The sequence below is a fragment of the Suricata suricatta genome, chromosome 1 (genome assembly GCF_006229205.1).
Source record: "Suricata suricatta isolate VVHF042 chromosome 1, meerkat_22Aug2017_6uvM2_HiC, whole genome shotgun sequence".
NCBI lineage: Eukaryota > Metazoa > Chordata > Mammalia > Carnivora > Herpestidae > Suricata > Suricata suricatta.
In genome coordinates this window covers 126,425,360-126,450,397 of record NC_043700.1, presented here as the reverse complement: position 1 = coordinate 126,450,397, position 25,038 = coordinate 126,425,360, and the positions used below count along the sequence as shown (strand labels likewise).

The following is a 25,038-nucleotide window of genomic DNA, read 5'->3' as shown; positions in this document are numbered from 1 at the left end:
CTCCGCCCCCCCATTTCAGACTGGCAAAAATCTAGATCTTTGTAGCACATACTATAGATAAGTCTTGTGAATAAAAATCTCTTATATGTTGCTGGTAGAAATGCAAAATACTATAACTTCTGTGTATGAGAATTCAATAATGTATATCAAAGTTACAGATGATTTACCCTTTTATCCATAATCTGAGAACCAAGTCAAGAGAAATACCTGCATATACAAAATGACATCACCTATATCTCTTGTTAAATTAAAAATGCAAGTACAGAGTAATTTTATAGTTTATGATATTTTATAAAAGAGGGGAAAAATTAAAAGATGTATCAGTGGGGCTCCTGGCTGGTTCAGTTTGTAGAGCACATGACTCTTGATCTCGGTTCAGGAGTTTAAGCCCCATGTTACTCTTAGGGATTATTTAATTTAAAACAAAAGGAGGGGGCGCCTGGGTGGCTCAGTTGGTTAAGCCTCCGACTTCGGCTCAGGTCAGATCTCACGTTCGTGGGTTTGAGCCCCACATCAGGCTCTGTGCTGACAGCTAGCTTGGAGCCTGGAGCCTGCTTCCGGTTCTGTGTCTCCTTCTCTCTCTGCCCCTCCCCCTCTCATGCTTTGTCTCTCTCTGTATCAAAAATAGATAAAACATTAAAAAAAAAAGGAAAAATAATACTCTGATTTCTCTTCAGATTGAATAAACCTTTTACTTTAAAAAAAGGAAGAAAAAGAAATATATAGTATTGGTGTGGGTTTGCATAAAGAAATTTTAAAATAAATAAGAACTAATAAAATGATTCATAGATGATAGGCTGGGAAATAAAGGGGAAAATTTGTCCTGATTGTTTCTAGTCTTATTCTCTATTTTAAGTTCTTACATACTTTATGCAAAATATGAAATGATTTTTGCAAATCATGTGTTACACTTTAGTATAATAAGTCATGAATATATAGTACTTCCTAATTTTTTTATACTTGCAAAAGTTTTAAATTTCATTTACCATAAAGTTATTTTTAAATTCTATCCCTAGATCCATATTTATTCTCTTGGAATGACATTGTATTGGGGAGCTGATTATGAAGTGCCTCAGAGCCAGGTAAGTCAAATTGTCACATCTGTATACCTTCACCCTTTTTAGGAAGCTCTTTCCTGTATTTATATTTGTTCTACAGCATGTTATCAGGCATACCAGCATTTCTATCCTGTTCACATTAATAATGTGATACTCTCAGAAGGAAATAGTAAAATAGTGAAGACGTTATTGTTCTTAGCATGTTCTTAGAATTTATACCAGTTACTACCCAGGTTTCAACAATTTAGTCTGAAATGTGACGTCTTCAAAAATTCTTCTAACATAATAACTGATAAGAATGATTGTAAATGTTGATGATTTCAATCTTGAACTAAAGTAATAAGCTTTTTTGATGCAGAAGCATAGGAATAATACGTCTCAAAGTATAGTTTTCACTTCATTACTTTTTTTTCTTGTCACTTCAGAAGCATATTTCACTAAGCCTGTGGCAACAGAAACCAATATTAAAACAACACTCTCTGAAGTCTGAGGCTCTAATGACCATTGGACTGTTTCTAGTCTTTATTTTCTAAAGTAACTGATTCTTTAAGAACCAATATGAACATAATAATAAATAGTAATTGAAACTTTAAAAATATCTTTATTTCAGGGTGTCTGGGTGGCTCAGTTGATTTAGCATCTGACTCTTGATCTCACCTCAGGTCTTAATCCCAGGGTCATGATTTCAAGCCCTGCATTGGGCTCCATGCTGGGCATGAAGCCTACTTAAAAAAAAAAAAAAGGATAATTGTATTTCATCAGAGCAAAGATTTAACATACAAAATTAGGTTTTATTTCAGGCATTTAGAAGTCAAAAACAAAAATAACTAGGTGTAAGAGTTTGCTTTAATCAAATTAAGAAGTAACAGGCATTTAGGCTTTTATTCTAAAACTCAGATCTATGAAAGATGGGGGCTCCTGGGTGATTCAGTCGGTTAAGTGTCTGACTTGGGTTCAGGTCATGATCTATTGGTTTGTGGGCTCGAGCCCCGCATCAGGCTCTGTGCTGACAGCTAGCTCAGAGCCTAGAGCCTGCTTCAGATTCTGTGTTTCCGTCTCTCTCTGTGCCTCCCCCACTCATTCTCTGTTTCTCTCTGTCTCAATAATAAATAAACATAAAAAAATTAAAAAGATCCATGAAAGATGGATGATATCTTCAGCTTGGTTTGGTTTCATTTTGTATCATGAAAAATCCTCAATTTTAGCTTGATAAATAGAAGTGAAAAAGTTAAATTATTACTGGATATATTGGTATCATATATTATACTACCTAATATATGTGCAAAATGTGATCACAGTTTATGATTAACACTTTATACTCTTCAGATATCTGAAAATTAAATCAACCTCAATAATGCATAAATTGGAGAGAAAGTATAAACTTTTACTAATATTTTGCTATCAAAAATCATCATCATTTTACAAATATTCAATACCATTTCAAAAGTTTAAGCCCCTATATTGTGTCGGGCAATGTACTAGATACCAGGAATAGAATGGCCCGTGCCTGTGGAGTACATTCACGAGTCCGAGCAGTCAATAACCAGTTATAACACTGTGTGAATGCTGTGGTAGGGAAACGTGGAAGGTGCTGTGGAAAACCAGTGTGAGCCTTTAACTAGAGTTAGGGGCTCTTAAAAGATATTACAGCTAAGGTGAGATCTAAAGGATAACATAATACACAAATGGATGAGAAGCGGAAAGGAAGGGCCACAGGGAAAGCATGTTTCAACCAAAGTGGATGTACCAGTTTAATCTCCCACCAACAATGCTTTTCTCCTTATCAGTATTATCAGTTGTTTTATTTTTAGTCATTCTGTTAGTTGTGTAGTGGCTTCTTTTTGTGGTTTTAATTAGCATTTCTTTGTATGCTTATTGGACCTTTCTTTGGATATAATATTCTACAAATCATGTCAGTTAATTAAGAAATCTTACATTCCAGTTTCTCTGTTTCACCAGCCTAAGGAGAACTGATATTTAAATGACTTGAGTCGGTGCAATATTTGAAATTTAGGTTATCATGAGAATGTCAAATTATAGTTAATATATATTGAATATGTTGTATTTTATTGATTGTTAGGAAATCATTTATTCACCCAAAATGCACACACACACGCACTCACATAACTGCTTACCAAAATATTTGAGTGACTGAGGAATACCATTTTTTTATTCTATCCCACCTCTCCCCCCAAAAACGATTTTCTATAATGCTTCTTATCTTGGGAGATAGGTGTTAACTGTCTTCTGCTAATAATTTTTTTGGATTGCGAAAAGATAAAATGCAGTAAAATATATGTACTGCTAGATAAGGAGCTCATTTCCTCCAGGTTATGAAGTGTGTTTGGTGTGGTTCCTATGACTCCTGGCATGGCTGGTCTTTGTTAGATAAGAGTTACCCACACTTCTCAAAGTGGCTTTTTCTCTCTTTACATTAGCCAATCAAGCTTGGAGATCATCTCAACAGCATACTGCTTGGAATGTGTGAAGATGTTATTTATGCCCGAGTTTCTGTCCGGACTGTCCTGGATGCTTGCAGTGCCCACATTAGGAACAGCAACTGTGCGCCTTCGTTTTCCTACGTAAAACAGTTGGTCAAACTGGTTCTGGGAAATCTTTCTGGGGTAAGCCACACTTCCAACTGATGCAAATAGTCATATTTTAAAATTTAGCAGACCATCACAGCATTTTCTTTAAAGATACGGTTGGTATCATTTTCTCAACGAAAACAAGGAACAGGAGATGAAATTTCTTGTTTTGATGTTAATGGTTTATTTGAAACAGTAATTTAGAAACCCAGTGCAATGATGTAGTCTCCTAGATTTCATGAAAATTAGTCTTTTTTTAGAACTTTATTCCAACAAGTACTACGGAGTCACAGCATGTTAGAGCTGAAAACGTCTGCTCTCGCCTCCTTTCTGACATCCTCAGCAAGTGGTTCTGTCTATTGTGAAAAGTGCATTGATATACAAAATGGGTTTACACATTAATAACACACTTTCTATTGCTTTATAACCTCTTTCTGAGCCACTTACTTGTCTGGACCCCTTGGCTATTCCTGAAATCCTCCCCACCTTCTATGGACACTGTCACCTGGCGGGCAGGGGTGACATGCTTGGATCCCTGTTAGATTGCCCCGAGACCTGGACTCTCGGATTCTGTCTCTTGTCTCCGATATGAAGAATCCCCAAAATAACAAACCCTGTATCTGTCATCCACCTCTGCTTTTCTTGAGCTGTACTCTATCCCATTTGCCTAGTATGGATACCCCTTGGTTTCTGATATCTCTCTAGATCCAAACTTCATCTGCTCTTACCCTTTCAAGTGAAGTCCTTCCCCTCTGTGTGGACCACAGATTTGCCACTGTCGCACAGTGTTCTTGATGGCTTTTTACTTCTTCCCCAGGGGGTTAGTTCTACCATCTTAACCAGAATGTTGTGTGGCTGGCAGGGGTATATCCAAATTCCACGCAGTTTGCCAGTTGACAAGAAATAGGCTCATGGATTTCCCCGCCCCCCACCATGTAGCTTTATACTTTTGTAGTGAAAGGAATACAGGTAATAGAGACAGAGAGAATGAGATTTGGCTGCTGATTTCCTCTCCTTAACTGAGCTGCTCCAATTTTAATTGATTTATTTGTTTATATTCCTGCATGTGGCTTTTTTTTTTTAAAACAAAGGTGTAAAGCTACTAAAAATATGTGAAAGTCCTCTATCTAGACCAAAGTGTCCTAAATATTTTCAAGTATGATGTTGTTTTTAAAAATTCCTGTGTGGGGATGCCTGGGTGGCTCAGTCAGTTAAGCATATTACTCTTGATATTGGCTCAGGTCATGATCTTACAATTAGTAGGATTGAGCTCCACATCGGACTCTGCGCTGGCAGCGTGAATCTACTTGGAATTTTCTCCGCCTTCTCTCTGTCCCTTCCCAACTTGCACGCGCTCTCTCTCTCAAAATAAATAAATAACCTTTTTTTTCATTAAATAAATAAAAATTCCTTTGTGATCAAATAATTTCAAGGAAAGCTTAATATTAAAAAGAAATTAAATATGTTTTTACCGCAGAACGTCTCAGAGCCTTTAATACACTAGACTGTTACCTTCAAGAATGATATGCCTACATGTAGGTGAAACGTTTCCCAAATGTATTTGGGACTTGGGTCTTTTCTTTTTCTTTTTTTTTTCTTTTTACAGATTTTTCCCATAATACTAATGTTCTATAAAGCTCCCTTTGAGAAATATTGATCGGTACTAACTCCTTTACTTTATAAATAAATAATTGAGACTCACACACTTATGGGACATATATTTCCAATTAGTCCAGGGATCTTTCTATATACCATACCTCCTCTAACACTTGTCTTGCTATTTGTTTTCCTACAGTAAAATTGCTGGAAATACTTTTTCTTCCCCTTTCTATGAAGAAATCTTCCTCCATGGAATTCTGTTATCCTTCTACTAATTACCCATATTAGATAAAGGATCTGCATCTCTTTACATTTAGTATCTAGGTCAGTTTATTGCAGAAACTGTGTATTGCTCATCTACATATGAAACCTGTGCTAGATACTGCAGATAGATAGGATTTGAATAAAATATTTGCTCTACCTTCTAAAAGCTCTTATTTAGAGACCATTTGCTTAATTTATAAAATACAGAGAAAGGCATGGAAAGCAACACAAAAAGAATTTTAAAAGCTTTTTGAAGGTTGGAGGGGAAAGAATACAAATTATGACTGCATTGAAAAAATAGTGCTTTGAACTAGATCCAAAAGTCTAGATGGAAAGTAATCTAGACAGAGGGAAATAAACTTAGATAAATGCTGTGGAGTAGGAAAGAGGGTATGTTTGAAGGATATTCGGTCTGAATGGGATGTGTTGTAGGACTGTTTAGTAGGAGAGAAGAAGAGAAGGATCAGAGTTCGTATATAGGGAGCCTGTCTTTCCAGAGGCAAATTTCTAAGAAGAAACAACACTGTTCCCGTCATCTTTCCATTGCTCTTGCTACTATCACTGGACAGAACTCTAACAGCTACAGCTACCTTTTTTTTTTTTAATGTTTATTTATTTTTGAGAGAGAGGGAAGCACAGAATCTGAAGCAGGCTCCAGGCTCTGAGCTGTCAGCACAGATCCTGACATGGGGCTCAAACTCATGAACCACGAGATCACGACCTCAACCAAAGTTGGATGCTCAACCAACTGAGCCACCCAGGCACCCGTGGATTTATAATCCATATTCAAACAAATTCCACTAATGGAGGAATTTTAATTTGTGTGTTTGTATATGTGTAAACAAATATGTATGCATTCTCCTAGTGCCAGGTTTAAGTAATTTCTCTTCATCATTATCTCTCCTTCATTTATTTCTTGGAGTTTTTACTCTAATTGATCATCTAAGTAAACCTAGTGTTCTAATTTTTCATCCCTAATCATGTGGAATTTGATCTAATTTGATACGCTTTTATTTTATTTATTTTTTAAGGTAATCTACTTTTTTTTCCACAAATACATTTTTTATTTTTTATTTTTATTCCAGTATAGTTAACATACAGTGTTAGATTAGTTTCAGGTGTACACTACAGTGATTCAACACTTCTATACATCATTACTCAGTGCTCAGTTGCTCATCATGGTAAGTATACTCTAATCCCCTTCATCCATTTCACCCCCACCACCCATCTCCCCTCTGATATGCTTTATTTTATTTTATTTTATTAACTTTTTAAAGTTCTTAGTTTATTAATCTTCCAATGAGAAATCTGCATGATCACAGATAAAGTCACTGCAGAATCTTTTTACTCCTTCTGTTGTCTAGTCTCCAGCTGACTGCTAGGTACTTCATTTTTTGTTTTGCCAGCAACAATATTGGCTTTTGCACAGTCCCCTGGGCTTTCTTCATTCTGTTCTTGTGTTCCTTTCACTGTTTTCTTGAGGTCTTTTTCTTCTCATATGAGCTACGTCTTGTAGCTCTATGTGTGGGTTCATTTTTCTTTGCATAATCCAAGAAATCATAAATCATGCCAACTCCAGTTGTCTTACCACCACCAAAATGAGTTCTGAATCCAAATACAAAGTTGGTACCTGGTGTGGTCTTGTATGTTTTGGCTAGATTTTCCCAAGTTTCTGTCATAGCTACTGTTGCCTTTCTGGGATGAAGAACATCAGTGACCATTTGTTTCCGCTGAAGTAGTCGGTTGGTTATGAACTTCCCAGTCTAAATAGTTAACTGTGTCATTCATGATGGCAACCAAGCTTCAGGCATCCAGGGAGGGAAAAGTGACATGCTTTATTTTAAAGGAGTACCCTCAGTTAAAGTTATTAAACCCTAAGACTACTTAAATATTTTATCATAAAGGAGATTTAAAAGAGCATTGATTTAAATTTAATTGTCATCCTCACTATGTCCATTTAGTTTAAAGCATCTCTCAAATGTAATTTCTGGCAGGGAAAATCTGGAAAATTATTTTTGAAGATAATTTGAGTCAGTACCCTCAATGCATAGTTACAATCAGGAGAAAATTTTATTGTACCAGAATTAATATGTTTGTAAAATTATAATCTAACTTGAGAGATTAATGTAATTATCATACAAAAAAAGAACTCTTCAAGTTTACTGTTTTCAGATGGAACTCATTTTAACTACTTTAGTTTGGCTAACTTTGTTCCTTAGCAGAGTAATTACTCTTCTGTAACTCTGCCTTGTCTTTCATTTCCTGAAGATGAATTGGCCAGAACTGAGCTACATAAATCCTGTTGAAGGAACAAAAATTAACAATAGCAAGTGCTGAGTGTCTTTAGTTCATGTTTTACTCCAAAAATTGTCTAACTAGTGTCATTTTGTACACAATTACCATGAAAACGAAGGGTGATTGTTTTGTCAAATTTGATTTTTGAATATCTATGTACAGACGGATCAACATTCCCATAACAGTGAACCAAAGCCTGATCGAAGCCAGGCTATTCGAGACCGATTGAGAGGAAAAGGATTACCAACGGGTAAGAATATATTAATAGGAAATATTTGAGCCTTAACCTTATTTCATTGTTTCTTTTACGAAATCATACTTATTTGACTTGGAAATCTGATAATTGTGGCCATTAGAATATAAAATAATTAGAATATAACTACACAGGGGCACCTGGGCAACTCAGAGAGTTAAGCATCCAGCTTCATCTCAGGTCATGATCTTGCAGTCCATGAGTTTGAGGCCTTTGTTGGGCTCTGTGCTGACAGCTCAGAGCTTGGAGCCTGCTTCAGATTCTTTGTCTCCCTTTCTCAGCTCCTCCCCTGCTCACACCTCTGTCTCTCTTTCTCTAAAAAGTAAATAAACCTTTTTTTTTTTTAAAAAGGATATAAGTATGCAAAGTGGAGGCAGAGAACCGACAGGAACAGTAACTATATTAATATCTAAATCCATTAAAATAATGCAGAAAACATTACTAAAACAACCAGGACTTGCATAGTAAATCAATTCCCTTCCAATATTGTTATTATATCAATAATATCATTTGTTTACTTTATTATGGAATTTTATATTAAAAATATATTTTTAATGTTTATTTGTCTTTGAGAGAGAGAGAGCAGGGGAGAGAGAGGTAGAGAGGCGGGGCCAGAGAGAGAATCCCAAGCAGGCTCTGAGCTTTTAGCACAGAGTCCCATGCAGGGTCCAAACTTGGAAACTGAGATCAAGACCTGAGCCAAAGCCAAGAATCAGATGTTTAACCAACTAAGCCACCCAGGCGCCCCAAAAAATGCATTTTAAGGCAAAGTGAAACAAACACATGCAAGTTCATGAACATAAACACTATTGAAACAAAGTTTCAGAAAACAACATTATTTTTACCACACTCTATTGTTTTGTTTCTTTGGTTTTTTTTAATTTAATTTAATTTCTTTTTTTAAGTAATCTCTACACCCAGTGTGGAGCTTAAACTCAAACCCCTGAGACCAGGAGTCTCATGCTCTCACAGCTGAGCCAGCCAGGCACTCCTGCTACGCTCTATTTTCTGTTCTATTTCTTATTTTAATCAGAGTATAAGCCCCTAAGTTGATTCATGACTTACCATTATCAAATACTATTTTAGGTTATTGGTTATTTAGTAAATAAAACCTGATAAAGAGTGGTTTTGCTGTTTGCAAATAGCATAAGATAACTATGGGTCCTACATAATTGTTTTTTTAAGAAAATGATTACAAATCCTAAACATCTAAAATGAATACAGAAAAAACAAATTTTTACATGAAAATTTACTTTTTCAGTGTTAAGTTTCAAGCTTGGCTCATTTATGAAATTAACTTTTATTTTTGCTGATTATCTTTGTTCTTTGTTTCTCAAGCAATATTGGTAATTATGATAATCTAAACATTAACAAAAATATTTTATAGGTGAAACACCTTATTGTGTTAAATCTTGGGGCTGGGTAAAGTAAATATTGCTTAAATATATTCTAATAAAACATTCTAAGTGATAATAGATTAAAAAGCTAAGATGTTTAACTTTTTAATTTAATCAGATAATCAGGGCACAGCTGTCTAGTTAAAGCCCATGAAAGTCTCGTTGTGAGAACTAAATATAGACACTTGATTATCTGAACCAAATGTTTTACAAAATTCCGAACTCTAATATGGAGAAAGAAAAATGTGCCCTGAGCAAGTGTATTGCTTATCTTGAGAAGTCAAGGAAAAGCAATAAAATTATTTCTGATGGAGTGATTCTGTAGTAGTTCAGTTAGTTAAGTGTCTGTTTTGGTAATTCTGTTTTACTTATGTTGAATAAGGACTACTGTTCTGAAAAGGTACTTTTGCTTCATATCATCAGTATAATCAATTTATTTCTGGCTACATAAGGTTACTTTTTTTAATTCATATATTATTTACGCATTATTTAATACATATATATGTTTTTATGGTTTTTTTAATTTATTTTTGAGAGAGAGAGAGAGAGAGACAGCGCAAGCAGGGGAGGGTCAGAGAGAGAGGGAGACACAGAACCCAAGACAGGCTCTAGGCTCTGAGCCAGCTGTCAGCACAGAGCCTGATGCGGGGCTCGAACCCATGACCTGAGCCAAAGCCAGACACTTAACCGACTGAACCACCCAGGCGCTCCATACATATATTATTTATACATGTATTATTTATTATTTATAAAAAACAGAAGGCAGACTTTTTTTTACTTAGATTTTACAATGCTTTGATGGCAATTTGAAAAGTGTTTTTAATCTTTTCTTGTATTTCCTTACTGTACTTATGTCCCTACACACACACACACACAAACACATTTCCTTCTTGTAGGTAAAAATCTTTCCCTTTATTTTAAAACTATATTATGACAAGATATGATGGTATAGTGTGAGCTTTGGTGCACTTTATTAATCCATCAAATTTTCAGTCTCCTGTTTTAGAACTGAATAATAGAAAATTATAGTTGAACGTCAATAGCAAGCTAAAGAAGTCTTTTTCAAGAAGACGTAGTGAGCACTTTAATAAGTGAATGTTAGATTTAAAAGAAATTATTATTTTTTCTCTTATTTATCATCTTTCTAGTTTCTTTTCCCTTTCCCCCATCCCTCTCTCTCCTTTCCTCACTCACTTTCCTCCATTTTTCTCTCTCCTTCCTTATTTCTCTTTCTTTTCTTTCTCTAATCTCTTTCTGGAATTCGCTTCTATCATTTCCTACTATCACTAAATGGCCATGTTATAAAATTGAAGTTAGTTTGCTTGCATGTTATTTGTTGAGTTAGTAACTATAATGTTATATTATTAATCATCAATTTTTAAATACAGTTTTTTCTAAAAAAAAAAAGAAATGCTCCTATATATAAATAGTCCCCCATTTTATCCCTGTCCATCATATATTCTACAGAAAACAAAAAAAGATCATCATGCCATATTTAAAGACCCAAGTGTTAACCTAGTTTAGATTGTATTACTTTCAATCACTCAGTCTTATTGTTTCAGACAGTAATTATTACATACTATTTTAGTGTTAGCAGTTAGAAACTGGGCTGAATCTATACCTACTGTATAACATACTTTAAATAGCATTTATTTTATTATCATTTATACTTATACATATTTTTAAGTAAATGTGTATATAAAATTCATCTTTCTGGACATGTAGATGCTAAGGAGAGGGAATATCTACAATATTAAGCACATTAGTTTTTGTAGATGAAAAATGAATATTTGTCAATTGAATGGATATGAGAAAACATTTGTAACGTAATTCTAATGATTCCATAAAGAATGAATCATATGACTATGATTTATTGTTTTAGAAAATCTATTTTAAACATTAAGTTGTAGGCAAACTAAAAAAAAAAAACTGTACTTCACAATCTTGGCTCATATTTTTAAGACTGTTTTCTTAAATATATCAGAAGTCTTAGGGGTGCCTGTGTGGCTTAGTCAGTTAAGCATCTGACTCTTGATTTTGGCTCAAGTCATGATCTCATGGTTTGTGAGTTCGAGCCCCACAGCATCGGGCTCACACTGATAGTGCAGAGCCTGCTTGGGATTCTCTCTGCCCCTCCCACGTTCACACACATTCTCTCTCTCTCTCTGTCAAAATCAATAAACTTTAAAAAGTTTTAAGCCAAATTATTAATCTTTTTGTGAGTCAGTATTATTATCTAATAGTTCCTTAGAATGCTTATGACTCCCCATAGACTGTCCAAATGCAGATCATCTCTGGTTGATTGTAATAACTTTAAAGTTTTAACAGAAAAATCTTTAGACTGTCCATTGATTTTATATCTAGTCGTATCCCTTTACTGGAGAATTAAATCTCTATACCAAAACTCAAGAGAATTTGTGGAGAATTACAATTTATCATTCAAGACAAACCAAATTTTGTTTATCTTTATATTTTGGATAGAATTAGAGGTGTTTATAGAAACAGTAGCCTTTTTTGGATCAAGTGTAATGGAAGAGTATTCCTCAATTCTTAACCGTTGCTTTCCACAGTAGTATTACTACTCAAGGGCTTTCTTAATCTACCTTTAACAAGTGTGTAAAACCACATCTCAAAGACAGAATCAATAAAATGTACCAATTAATGCCAGTATCAGCCAGACCAGCAATTAGCATCTAATTGTCAATGGCATATACTAATATAAAAACCTTAAGATGTAAAAAATTACCTTGTGAAGAAGAAATATTCTTCTAGGACACCGGTGTTACTTTTGGGCAGTTCTAGGATTTGGGTTTATTTGTTTGTTTGTCTTGTTTGTTTAATGCTTATTTATTTATTTTGAGAGAAAGAGAGAGTATGAGCGGGGGAAGAGCAAAGAAATAATCCCAAGCAGACTCTGCAGTGTCCGTGCAGAGCCCCATGTGTGGCTGGATTCCATGAGATCGTGACCTGAGCCAAAATCAAGAGTCAAATGCTTTACCGGCTGAGCCGCCCAGGCAGTGCCAGTTCTTAACTGTCAGTGGCCACTTGCAGCAAAGGGCCTTGTTATACTACATCAGTAACTGACACATTCTCTCTGATGCAAACCAACCTGGAACCTTTATGTGGTGATAGCTTTAGGTTATTTATTAGGCTTCTAGCCATCGTTTGCAGTAAAGAAAATTTCAAAATGATGAGATACAAAACTAGGTTAAAAGAAGTAAGCTATTTGAGGGTTAATGCCTTATGTCTAAATTATTTGATTGTTAGACTGAAACTTAACAGTAACATTTTTTATCTATGAGTAAATGACCTTAAAAAGTCTTTCCTTATATCTTACCTCTCAGATCTGTTACAAAAGCTTAAGGCCTAAAGTAGTAGGCTGTCTGCCCCCATTTTGTTATTTTATACTGCCAATGCTGATAAAATGACTTCAGTAAGCAGAAAGAAATTAAACATTTCCTGCCAACCTTAAGGCGGAAACCTACACCATGATCAGATCAGCATGATAGTGCTTCAGAACTTGGGCGTATTGACAATATCATGTTTCCTTTTTTATGTACTTGGACACACTTGTGAGGACAGATGGGGAATCGGGGAGCCTCTTTTAATTCTGAAATGTCATTTTGAACTTAGCTTCTAGGGGACACTTGAATTTTTTGTCTTATGTGAGGGGAAAGGTGAATAATGGTATTCATTTAAGGATGAAGTTAATCATATGGAACAAAAATAATTAAAATACAATGTACTCTACAAGGGAGATTTTTTTAAATTTAAAATAAATGGATTATGTTCTAATATGTTCTTAAAATCTTTTATTTTCATTTACTTTTCCCCATTTAGTTTTTAGCAAGCTGTGTATCCTCCAGAAGGAAAATGTTTACAGTTTCATTTTATATTTGACACTCATAATTGAATGTAAAATAATTGTATCTGTAAACTCAGAGCCTTTTCAAGAGATGGAAAATCCACCTGTAGTCACCATTTATCCATTTTGAATAATTTGATTTTTTAAATTATAGACTCTAAAACTTTTATAGGAAATCTTTTGATTTGTTTCATGATATTTTCTCAAAAGAACTTTTAAATTCCCTCTTGGTAGATAATTATTCACTGAGGAAAATATAGCAGATATGAAAGGGAAGAGAAATTTAGAAATTTTTGTTGCCCTTATTCAGAAGATCTCATAATAGTTCATTAGGGGTTAGTTCGTTTATCCTATCCTCTTTAAAAAGAAAGCATAACAAGTTATCTCCATAGTTTGTAAATGAAGGAAGTGAGAAACAGAGAAATTGAGTGGCTTGCCTAAGCTAATGGATTGAATGTGCTAAGACTAGAATTAAAACCCAGGTGTTTTGACGGTAATCTTTCTGATAGATTATGCTACCTAAATTGGTTAAAAGGTTTCAAAAAGCTATGCATTCAATCCATTCTACCAGCATTCTTTTGGAATGTCTTTAATGAGGAACTAGAAATATAAAAACAGGTAAGACATGGTTTCTTATGTTATTGTTCCAGTGGGGGAGGGGTGAGGAAATGAGTGAGAGAGATGACAGATACCAATATAATGATAATTTTAATATAGTGAAAGAAATATCCTAAGAGAAGGCCAGCATGTTCCGTGAGTATAGTGGAAGGAGCTAGTAATTCTTCCAGGATGGGGAAATATTGAAGAAGTCTCTGCCTGAACTCTTTTAAGAAGAGATCCAACGCCGTTGCCTTCAGAAATAATTAACTTCCTATGATCAAAATGGGTAGGGAGCGTAGCTATTAGATGTTCTTAATTTTTCATTGCTGTCTATTGCCTGTTAAATAAAATAATTATAATAGCCCAGCATATGTTTAGAAATATCTGGAAAGCAGTTGAAGAAACTGTATTTTACCTAGTCTCAAATAAAGTTAGTAAGTAAGGAGCGCTGGCATTAACAACAATACATGGTTTTCAGTGATCTGGCAGATTTATACATGTAATAAATGAGTCTGAAATTCCATGTTTCTCCTTACTTAAAGGGCCCAATCCTGTGTTTGAACTCTCATTTTTAGTTCCCAGGTTAGTGACATTTTTCCCATAGTGCTTTAGCAATTTAAGGCAACCATGATATGTTATTTGATGCTTTATATATTTAATCCAGGCAAATGTTAATCAGGCAAATACATATCTAGTTGTATAGTTCAAGATAATGGGTATCATTGACATGACAAAATGCATTAAGATGCCTGCCAGTTAATAACAAGTGATTTTAAAATGATGTGTTCATATCAGCCGGAATCCATCTCTCTGTTGCCTATCTGAAGGTTATCTTTTTTTTTTTTTCTTCTCATCTAAAAGGCAGACAAAAGTGGTCATAGGCCAATAGCCTCACTGGAGAAACCACTTAATTCCAAACATCTCTTTCCTACACTTTCTTTTTCTTCCTTCAAAAGGTGATCTACTCTGTTTCTACCTTTAATGCTTTTGTGGCTCATAGCTCTTAAAATTTTACTTTAGCCCATCTCTAACAAGTATATTCATATCACTTTGAATTTTGTTTCATACCTCCACAATTTTTTGCCCATTTTCCTCAAAAGTATCATCCTTTCTTTCTTTCTCATTCCTCTTCCTATTTCACCATTCCTTTGTTTTATTGGCTACCAAAAGAGACCTTATTATGGTTCAAAACTATCTTTTATTAGTAATAGTCATGAAACTTTAAGTTGGCTATTATAATGTGATTTTCAGACATGGTGAGCAAATTGAGTCATAGTTAAATTTGGCATATTTTGTAGAAGCGAATAGCAAAGTAGTATAAACTTTTAAATGAATTTATTTATTTATTTATTTTTAATTTTTTTAGTGTTTATTTTTGAGAGAGAGAGAGACAGAGCACGAACAGGGGAGGGGCAGAGAGAGAGGGAGACACAGAATCTGAAACAGGCTCCAGGCTCTGAGCTGTCAGCACTGAGCCTTTATGCGGGGCTCAAACCCACGAATCATGAGATCGTGAAGCTAAAGTCAGGCACTTAACCAACTGAACCACCAGGTGCTGCAAATGGATTTTTTCATTATAATTTTGTCCTACATTACAGATTTAAAAATGATAACTTTATGGACTTTTAATAAATAGGAACGGAAATATTTTTATATCTACTAATTTGCATAAAGTTAAAAACCTAGCATTTATAGAGCAGTAGTTAATCCAAGAGCCACCTTATTAGCAATTAGTTTTAAATTTTATATGGCTGTTGAGAAGACATGGTGCTTTTAGGATACCATGGCCCATTAATATATTGTTAGTAAATACTAATGACCTAAAGGAGAATGATAAATTTACTATTACAAATGGAATAGATTCATGGTACATTTTGGAAGTATTTCAATAGTGGTCAGAGTAGGACTCACTGAAGAAGTCATATTTAAATAAAAGTATAGGAAAAAAAATAAAAGTATAGGATAAGAAACAATCATGAGAAAGGTCTGGACCATTCAGGACAGAGAAAACAATATAAAGGTCCTAATATAGAAGAGAGCTTAATAAGAAAACCTATGGCCTGGACGGAATAAAAGAAGTGGAGAGGAGACTAAAAAAGAATCAAACACCAAACCTGAAAGTAGTCTGATTTTATTTTGAGTATAATAGTGTGCCTTTGAGACTTATTGGAAAAGCTAGCGGCATCATGGAATTTATATTTGGAGAAGATAACTCTGACTGCTGAATAAAGAGTTGTTGGATAAAGAAAGAGATGAGGAGGCCTAACCAGAAGCCATTGCAGTTTTCTAGTCAAGTGGTAATGCTGACTGGGGATAGGGTGATGCCAGTGAAAATGGCAGTGAGGGTGATGAAAGATGTCAGGATGGTGCCTGTTTTTCTGTTTTGAACAGTCAGTTGGATAATGATGCACTTTCTGTAATTGGAAGTATTAGGGTTGAATGGACATCTCCAGATATGGGAAGCAAAAAGTTGGTTTTCAGTATATTCAGGTTGAGGTACGTCTAAGATATACTAATAGAAGTTCTAATTATGTAAGAATGGAGCTCCCAGAATTTGTTGGTGCCAAGAATTTAAATTTGGAAGTTATCAGTATATAGATAATACTTAAAGCCTTGTTAGCAGATGAAATTATTTAAGAAAAGAGTGAAAAGATATGGTTCTAAAACTGATATGTGAGGAAATCCAGCATTTGGATATCTGATAGAAGAGGAAAAAGCAAAGACTAAGAATGAGCAGTCTAAGAAGTAAGAGAAATCCACTCTGGTAAAGAGAGGATTGTTCTTTATTAAGTGACTGTCATCACCATCAGTTGTTGCTGAGAGGTAAGTAGTGTATGGATACAAAATTATTAGATTTGGCAATATGGAGGAAATTGGTGATACATAAGAGAGTTGCCCAGGTGTGGAGGAGTTGAAAGTTGACTAAAGTGAGTAGAATACTGAATGCACAGTAAGAAATTGGAGACAGCAGTAGCAAGAGGGAAATGTGGGAACAGGGGTTACCACTAAGCTTTGTTTAGTATGCTTTTTATTATACAGATATTAAAGCATGTTTACAAACTAATGGGAATGACTCCATAGAAAGAGGGGTTAATTAAGATGGAGGACAGAAATTAACCAAAGAAATAAAATCTCTGATAACATTAAAGGAGGAGGGATTGAACACATATTGGGAATTGGCTTCCACCTGGTAGAAAATTTCATCTTTTGAAACGAGCAAAAAGACTGGCAGACATGGATAGATGTGTAGAATTAGCCATGAAAAAATCAGAAAGCTCTCATCTGACAGATTGTATTTTCTTGTTGGAGTATGAGACAAGATCATCAGAAAAGAGAAGAGGGAATTGAGGTGGGAAAATTGAAGAATGAGGAAAAGTGAAGCATGGTAGAGAGTGAGTGAAAATACTATTAATACATGGTACTGAGTGTCCAGCGTGTTTGACTATGAATTTATGACGCTGCCAAAATACTCGTTTGATTTTCTCTAAGTTTTGGCTACTCATTGGTAGTTAAGTAGTAAAAGAATATTGTTGAGGTCCTCTATGGTTGTATGACCCTTAAATCCTTTCAATTCTTATTTTTTACCTAATGTATTCTGTCAATTTTGAAGAATATCTCTGTTCTCTATTTTTAATAAAATTTTAAATTAATGAGTTTCAATATGTGGTTTAAGAATGTAATTTACCCCTAATATACTGTCACATAGATACATATTTATCAGCTTTAAATCATCTTGGATCAGACAGTAGAATCTGTGATAATCTATATGTAGATGTGGTGTGGTGTGTTCTCAGTGTTCTTTGTATGACACACCCCAACTATTGATGTGAAACTTATTTGCATTTAAAAAGATCCGTGTTCAGGGAAAGATGAGTTGCAAGAAAAGCAAAAGGTTTGAATATAGTTCTCTAATAAGCAGTTATTTATGGATAATAAATTCACTTTTCTAGATTTTTAAGGTAAAATTTGGAGTCGGGGAATTAAAACTTATAGCCATCGCCTTGAAGAAGCCATTGACTTATTCAGATGAATTGCTAAGCAATTTATTATTACTAGGAAAGTATTAGGCATTATTTTGTATTGTACACATAGCAAATAGTTTATCAGAGATGGATCACAGAAGGTCACACAGGAAATCTTCAGTGTTTATGGGCTACTGGGTTAGTAACTCTGAAGTATTTTTCCACATTTCTTTTTCTATAGTGGAGTCATAAATATATGACCTTTTTTGGTAGTCACTCTATGGATCCCAAAAATTAATTTCTGGTTGGGCATTTTTGCTGTGTCTCCATGCATTTTTTAGATTGGTCCCTTAGAAAAATTAGGATGGCTTACTGGTTTTTAACTACACCAAGGACTAAAGGAATAAAAACAATTAGTACTTTATTCCACTTGACAAATATTGATGCAGTATGTTTAAGAGGAAAAACTATTTTAGTATATGATGGCCTGTCATGGAAAAAATTAAGTTTTTTACATAATTTAAACATTAATTGGATTTCAAACAAATTTTCTTAAAACATATCTAATTATAATCAGATTTTGAGACTTAAAGATTCTAAATGCTGCAAGTCTTTATTTAATCCAGAATATAACAAGAATTATTTGTTTCTTCTTTAAAAGCATTTATTTTACTTAAATGACCAGAAAATACTAGGGTTTTATGTTGAAGTGATACATGTTTGCATTATTCCTTTAGAAGTTAAAGGAGTGTACTCTACCTTCTGTTATTACCCCACATCATTTCATGGATAATTAATATGCTGCCAAATTGGATTGTATCAGAAACTTTTGTCTATTTTTTAAAAACAAATAATTCACCTTTGAACATAAAATAACACTACTCAAAAAAGTAAGGTCACTACACTATTGTTTTCATTAGATAAGAAATATTGGACCATGAAAAGTTATACAAATAAAACTTCTCTTTCCACTTTCACTGTCGCCACCATCCCATTTCATCTCTGATCCTCCATTAGGAAAATTTGGAAAATTACCAGCACTCTCACTCTCAGTAGTTAGGTTACATTCCAATTATTTTCTAAAAATTCTGTGCATACATGATAGATTCTTATCATTCCAGGAAGAAGCGCTACTTCTGATGTACTAGACATACACAAGTCTCCATTCTCTCATCAGACCTTTCTTAACAAAGGGCTTAGTAAATCTATGGGATTTCTGTCCATCAGAGACACACAAGATGAGGAAGATTATTTCAAGGACATTTCATCAGATAATTCTGCACGCGAAGATTCTGAAAATACCTGTTCCCCTTACCAGTTCAAAACTAGTGGCCCAGAAAAAAAAGCCATCCCTGGCATTGATGTGCTTCCCAAGAAGAAGATTTGGGCTTCATCCATGGACTTGCTTTGCACAGCTGAGAGAGACTTTTCTAAGCCAACTGGTAGATTCCAACAATATCTCCCTGAGGCAGTAACAGTGCGGACGTCAACTACTCCTAGAAAAAAGGAGGCAAGATACTCAGATGGAAGCATAGCCTTGGATATCTTTGGCCCTCAAAAAGTGGATCCGATGTTTCATACTCGAGAATTGCCCACTTCCTCAGCAATATCAAGTGCTTTGGACCGAATCCGAGAGAGACAAAAGACACTTCAGGTTCTAAGAGAAGCCATGAATGTAGAAGGTCAGTAATTTTGGGTGTGTTTGAGAAAAAACTTAATTGAAATGTTTAAAATTGTGTTTTGAAATAAAGAAGGGTTATTAAACCACAAGTCGTATTTCCACTGCCAACCCTTTATTCCCAGGTTTGTCTCTTCTCCGTCAGTTTCTGTTCTTCTTTCCACAAAACCCTAATCAAATTATACTGCTCCCACAAAGTCATCTCTAGTCAGCATCCTAGTCTGGGCACTTTATAACCCTGCAATATATGGGGTAGTAGATTTATAAGATTGTAATCTTCTCAAAGCAGGAGCCATGTTTTCTTTTTAATCTTCCACAGCACCGCCCATCTTGCACTGTCTCATAAGAAGCTTCCCTAAAGGATTGATTTGTAGAAATAAGAGCCAGTTAACCAAAATCAGCAACTGCAGGGAGGCAGAGTAACATGGTCATAATGCATTAGTTCCCAAACCACCAGCTTCAAAAAACAAACTTAGGGACACAACTCCTGAAGATTCTAATTTGTTTGGTCTAGAATGAAGTTTTAAATCCATATTTTAAAGATCATAGTATTTAGTTTTATAGATCTAGAGTCAGACAGCCTAGGTTTGAATTATTCACTGCATCAGCAGCTACATGATCCTTATTTCAGTGACTGGGCTTAATCCCTCCAAGTGTAAGTTACCCCATCTTTAAAATGTGCTTAACCAAAATAGATGAATTAGGTAATAAATGTGAAGTGATAAATCAAATTATTACAATGTTAGTATGAAGGGCATAAAAACCACCTTACAAATGATTAATTCCTTTGTTTTCAATGTTTATTTATCTTTGAGAGAGAACAGGGACTGGGGAGGGATAGAGAAAAAGGGAGGGAGGTGGAGTATCTGAAGCAGGCTAAGTGCTGTCAGTGCAAAGCCCAGCGTCGGGTAATGCATGAACTGTGAGATCATGACCTGAGCCAAAGTTGGGCACTCAACCAACTGAGCCACCCTAGTGCCCCTATACATGATAAATTCTTATTATTTGCTCTGATTCAAAATTCCTGATTCTCACACAAACCTCAGTATATTGAGTAGAATAAAATTATATGTCTTAGTCATATGGATAGAGGCTATTTTTAACTTAAGTAAATGGGAGAGAAAACAAAATTAGAGTTATCAATCTAATCCTCTACATTTTTGAAGATTAAAGCTTTGTTATCTTCTCTTGCCTCCCAGACAAACTTTGGGACATAGCTGAAAGGCAACTTCAAGGTGCTTTCTAGTTCAGGTAGAGTGGTGACATAATTAAGGGTCATATTCATGGTTAAGGCCATTGTTCCAGTGGAATATTTTTGATTCATGGATTACCTTTAAATTGCCCTGCTAAAGGTTTCTTCTGTTACTTAAGCTTAAGCATAGCTCTGGGCTGAACATACGCTACACGTTGTGCTTTACTTCTAATAGAAGAAGCTTTGCTTCTTTTTTTTCAATTCAGGAATTGCAAATTAGTAATGAATTTGAAATAACAGAAATTATCACTTAGTTGATATTATGGGTATGTATATATGTCCATTTTTAGAAATTGGCCAGTTTTATGAGATTGTTGTATTTGATCTGAAAACTTTTTAAGGACAGAAAATTAAAAACTTAGAAATGTGTTTTATGCCCAGTTTTACTGTTTAACTCTAATCAGTATACTTTATTAGAGTTGTGGCAGCAAACAATTGGCACTTTCTGTAGCTTCAGGTTTGCTCTTTCAGACATTGTACTTCATATGAATAATAACTAACATATGAATAATAACTTAACCTGACCTTACGAACATGCCTTCATAGACACATTTATGTGAAGAATTCTTGCCCATTAATGAGAAAAAAAAAACTAAACCTTTAATTATTCAAGTAGATAAAACCATGGTAGTCTCAGAGTATAAATAGTGGAGATACATACCAGTGTAGATGACTATTTTGAACATCTATATTTTTTTAACATGTGAAATATATTTTCTTAACATGCAAATATTAAAAATCAACTCATAATTTATAATGTTCTCATGTGTGTTTCAAAAGAATATTTACTTATTATTTGGTAAATTAATAGTATGGATTAGTGAAGTCTGAGGAAAGTGGATTTTTTTTTTTTATCTTTGAACCTTGGTTTTGAGAGTTAAACAGTAAGAAATTAAACATTAATGGAAGTATATTTAATGTTAAATTTTGCTACAGTAGTCTGATATATTTTGTTTGAATAGGTGATTTTTTTATTATCTATAAAATGAGTATTAGGCTAGTTTGCATATGAGCCTTTTATCAAGGAATGTGTGCAGGCACATATGTTAAGGAAGCTTGGTTGCATCTTGTTTCCAAATATACATATATAGCTACAAAGATGATGTATAATGTTATTGACCCTTATATGTTAAAAAATGTTAACTTGTTATGAAACCTAACTTCCAGATTTAGAAATTTTATATTCATTACAAGAAATACAAAAAAAGATTTCTTTTTAAAACTAAAATATGCTTTGAATTGTTTGGCTCAGGACCATTTCCATCCTGAAATCTTTCTTTGCTGTTGACAAATTTTCAAAAACATTTGTTGTCACAAAGAATCTATACATTTTTTCCCAGAGTGTGTTTTAAAACCAAGTTAAACAAAAGGTCTTGAAAATGTTGGTGTATTATGGAAATGCTAATACCATCTTAAATAAACTCCATTATTACACAGTAACTTATAAGCAGTAATAAATTATATTTACCTTAGACTAAAAATATTATTCAGAAAGAATGTTCCATTGTTATAATTCAAAAGCAATTACTGTTATTTAGTTGAATACTTTGCTGGTTTTATGCTGCTTTTTCTAAAAGTAAGGTAATTTATATTAGCTGCTCAAACACAAGTGCAGATTGCTAATATGAAGATTATAGCTAGTATGCAATGGAAAAAAAGAATAGAAAACAATACAAATCCCATTTATTTTATTTAATTCTTATGAAAATTAGGCTCCATAGATCCCCTTTATGTGTGAGAAATCAAGCAGAACAGTGCATATTATTAATGTACACATATCTTTTTAAATATACTTCTTTTAAAGCATTTAAGGGAGCACCTTAGTGGCTCAGTCAGTTAAGCATTCAACTCCGGATTTCCGCTTAGGCTATGATCTCATGGTTCATAGAATTGAGCCCTACTTCGGGCTCTGTGCTGGCAGTGAGGAGCCTGCTTGGGATTCTCTTTCTCTGCCTCTCTCTGCTTCTTCCCAGCTCGCACCAAACACACTCTGTCTCAAAATAAATAAAAAAAAATAAAGCATTTAAAAATGTTAATAGTGCTCTGTACAATTTTTGTGATCTTTAAATTCGACAGTTGCTACCATCAGTAATTTTTGAATTAGAAGAGGTCTTGTAATACATATCCCTGAGCTTGTGAAGATTTAATAACTTACCGAAGTTCACATAGCTAGTTAATGATAGAGTTGCTGTCATTATGGGAGGTTGTAGATTTCCACCTAGGTTTTGGAGATCCAGTCTAAGAATTTCCAACTACATGCTACTTCCTAATTAAAAAAAAAAAATATATATGTATTCCAGTATTTGTTTGGTTGATAGAGCAATTCCAAGAAAAGAAATTGCTAAATTTCACTTTGTCCTTTTAGGCATCCAGGAGTCTCCTTGAGCTAATGGGAAAGATAGTTGTCTCATTCAACTTCAGATGTTATAGCCCTTTCCTTAGTCTCTCAAAAGGAGCCTTTAGCCAAATCACCTTTATACCACCTCCTTAGCTGACAGCATCAATCAGCCAGTTAACACAGGGGAGACCAGAATATGGTACTGGAAGGAATCTGGATACTATTTAAACCAAACCCCTCATTTTCAAAAGCCCAGACTAGAGTATTTGCCAAAGGAGATACATAATTCATAATTTGTAGCAGAGCTGTATTTAGAATCCAGATCTCTTGAAATCCAGAATAAGATTTTTTTTTTCCACTCTGACATTCTGATTTCAAGCAGAAACGAGATACATTTCAGGTACATTGTTTGGAGAACTTTTTATTGCCTGGAAAGTTGGACATTCAACTCACCACCTAACAAAACCCTCAATTATGTAATTTTTAATACTGTAAAACAAGATAGTACAATGAAAAAGGCTCAAATAAGGCACTTTGGTTTTTTTCTCCAGCAGACCACACTAGATAGGGGTTAAGATGAAGCTCTCGGGGCGCCTGGGTGGCTCAGTCTGTTAAGCGTCCGGCTTCAGCTCAGGTCATGATTTCACGGTTCGTGGGTTTGAGCCCCGCGTCGGGCTCTGTGCTGACAGCTAGCTCAGAGCCTGGAGCCTGCTTCAGATTCTGTGTCTCCCTCTCTCTCTGATCCTCCCCTGCTCCAGCTGTCTCTCTCTCTCTCTCAAAAATAAATTAAAAAAAAAACATTAAAAAAAAAAAGGATGAAGCTCTCTACCATGTCACATGGTCTGTAGTGGTAGTGTTTTAATGGGGCTTTCCTATGGTAGGATCTATAAGACGGTTATCCTGTAGCTGGCAAGACAAGAGAGAAAACTGTTAAAAAGCTGTGGTTGGCTGTGGTTGGCATTGATTGCTATAATTTCTTTGGGAACAAAACAAGAAAGGAACAGAAAAGACCCCAGGAAAGAAACTATATCAGATAGTTCTCATATGGAATGCATGGGGTGCCTGGGTGGCTCAGTTGGTTAAGCTTCCGGCTTCGGCTCAGGTCATGATCTCATGGTTTGTGGGCTCGAGCCCCGTGTGGGGCTCTGTGCTGACAGCTCAGAGCCTGGAGCCTGCTTCAGATTCAGTATCTCCCTCTCTCTCTGACCCTCCCCTGCTCTCACTGTCTTCTCTCTGTCTCTCAAAAACTAAATAAAAAACATTAAGAAAAAAAAGAATGCAGTAAGGATGAGGCAATAAAAAACATTAACAGTTTTCTTTTGTGGAAACTAGTTTTAATTTTTTTTAAATATTTTTTAATGTTTATTTATCATTGAGAGACAGAGACAGAGCATGATCAGGTTGGATCTCAGCTGAAGTCGGCGGTCCAACTGACTGAGCCACCCAGGCACCCCAACTAGTTTTAAAATTTGGTGTGACTCTTTTTTTGCTTTATTCTCTTTACTTTTTTCACCTCAGTACAGGACGATCCTAGTCTACTCATTCCTTCTTCCTTGTTCCTGATATCTTTTTTCCACCTCTTTACTTTAACTCAATTTCTGAGAAATTATGTTTTCTAATAGAAGTATCTATTGCCATCTCTCTTGTATGTAATTACCACACACTCCCTATCTAATGTTGCCATGTGGGTTGGCAGCACATTCCTGATTATGAGAGATTGACTTGGAACTAGTTCTGTGAGTATAGTATGAACAGTAATCCACGCCCTGGGTGGGGACCATGAATCCCATTTTGCTTCCAATAGTCAAAACTCCTCTGCATTCTTTATAAATACTAGAGGAAAATATGAAGAATAGATATAATTAAATCCTTCAAAAGTGTGGTTAAAT

At 34.8% G+C, this 25,038-nt stretch overlaps 1 protein-coding gene and 1 pseudogene across 1 annotated transcript in view; one reads left to right on the top strand and one right to left on the bottom strand.

Annotated features, from left to right (window-relative positions):
* The window catches only part of PTPN13 (protein tyrosine phosphatase non-receptor type 13), a 189,152-nt gene that overhangs the window by 70,297 nt on the left and 93,817 nt on the right, over positions 1-25,038 (top strand). Inside the window, exons 4-7 of the mRNA XM_029943587.1 lie at positions 1,017-1,082; positions 3,497-3,682; positions 7,967-8,054; positions 19,003-19,563. Of these exons, the coding sequence (XP_029799447.1) occupies positions 1,017-1,082; positions 3,497-3,682; positions 7,967-8,054; positions 19,003-19,563 (901 nt within the window). The remainder of the gene's footprint in view (positions 1-1,016; positions 1,083-3,496; positions 3,683-7,966; positions 8,055-19,002; positions 19,564-25,038) is intronic.
* On the bottom strand, positions 6,976-7,230 carry LOC115295571 (annotated as a pseudogene).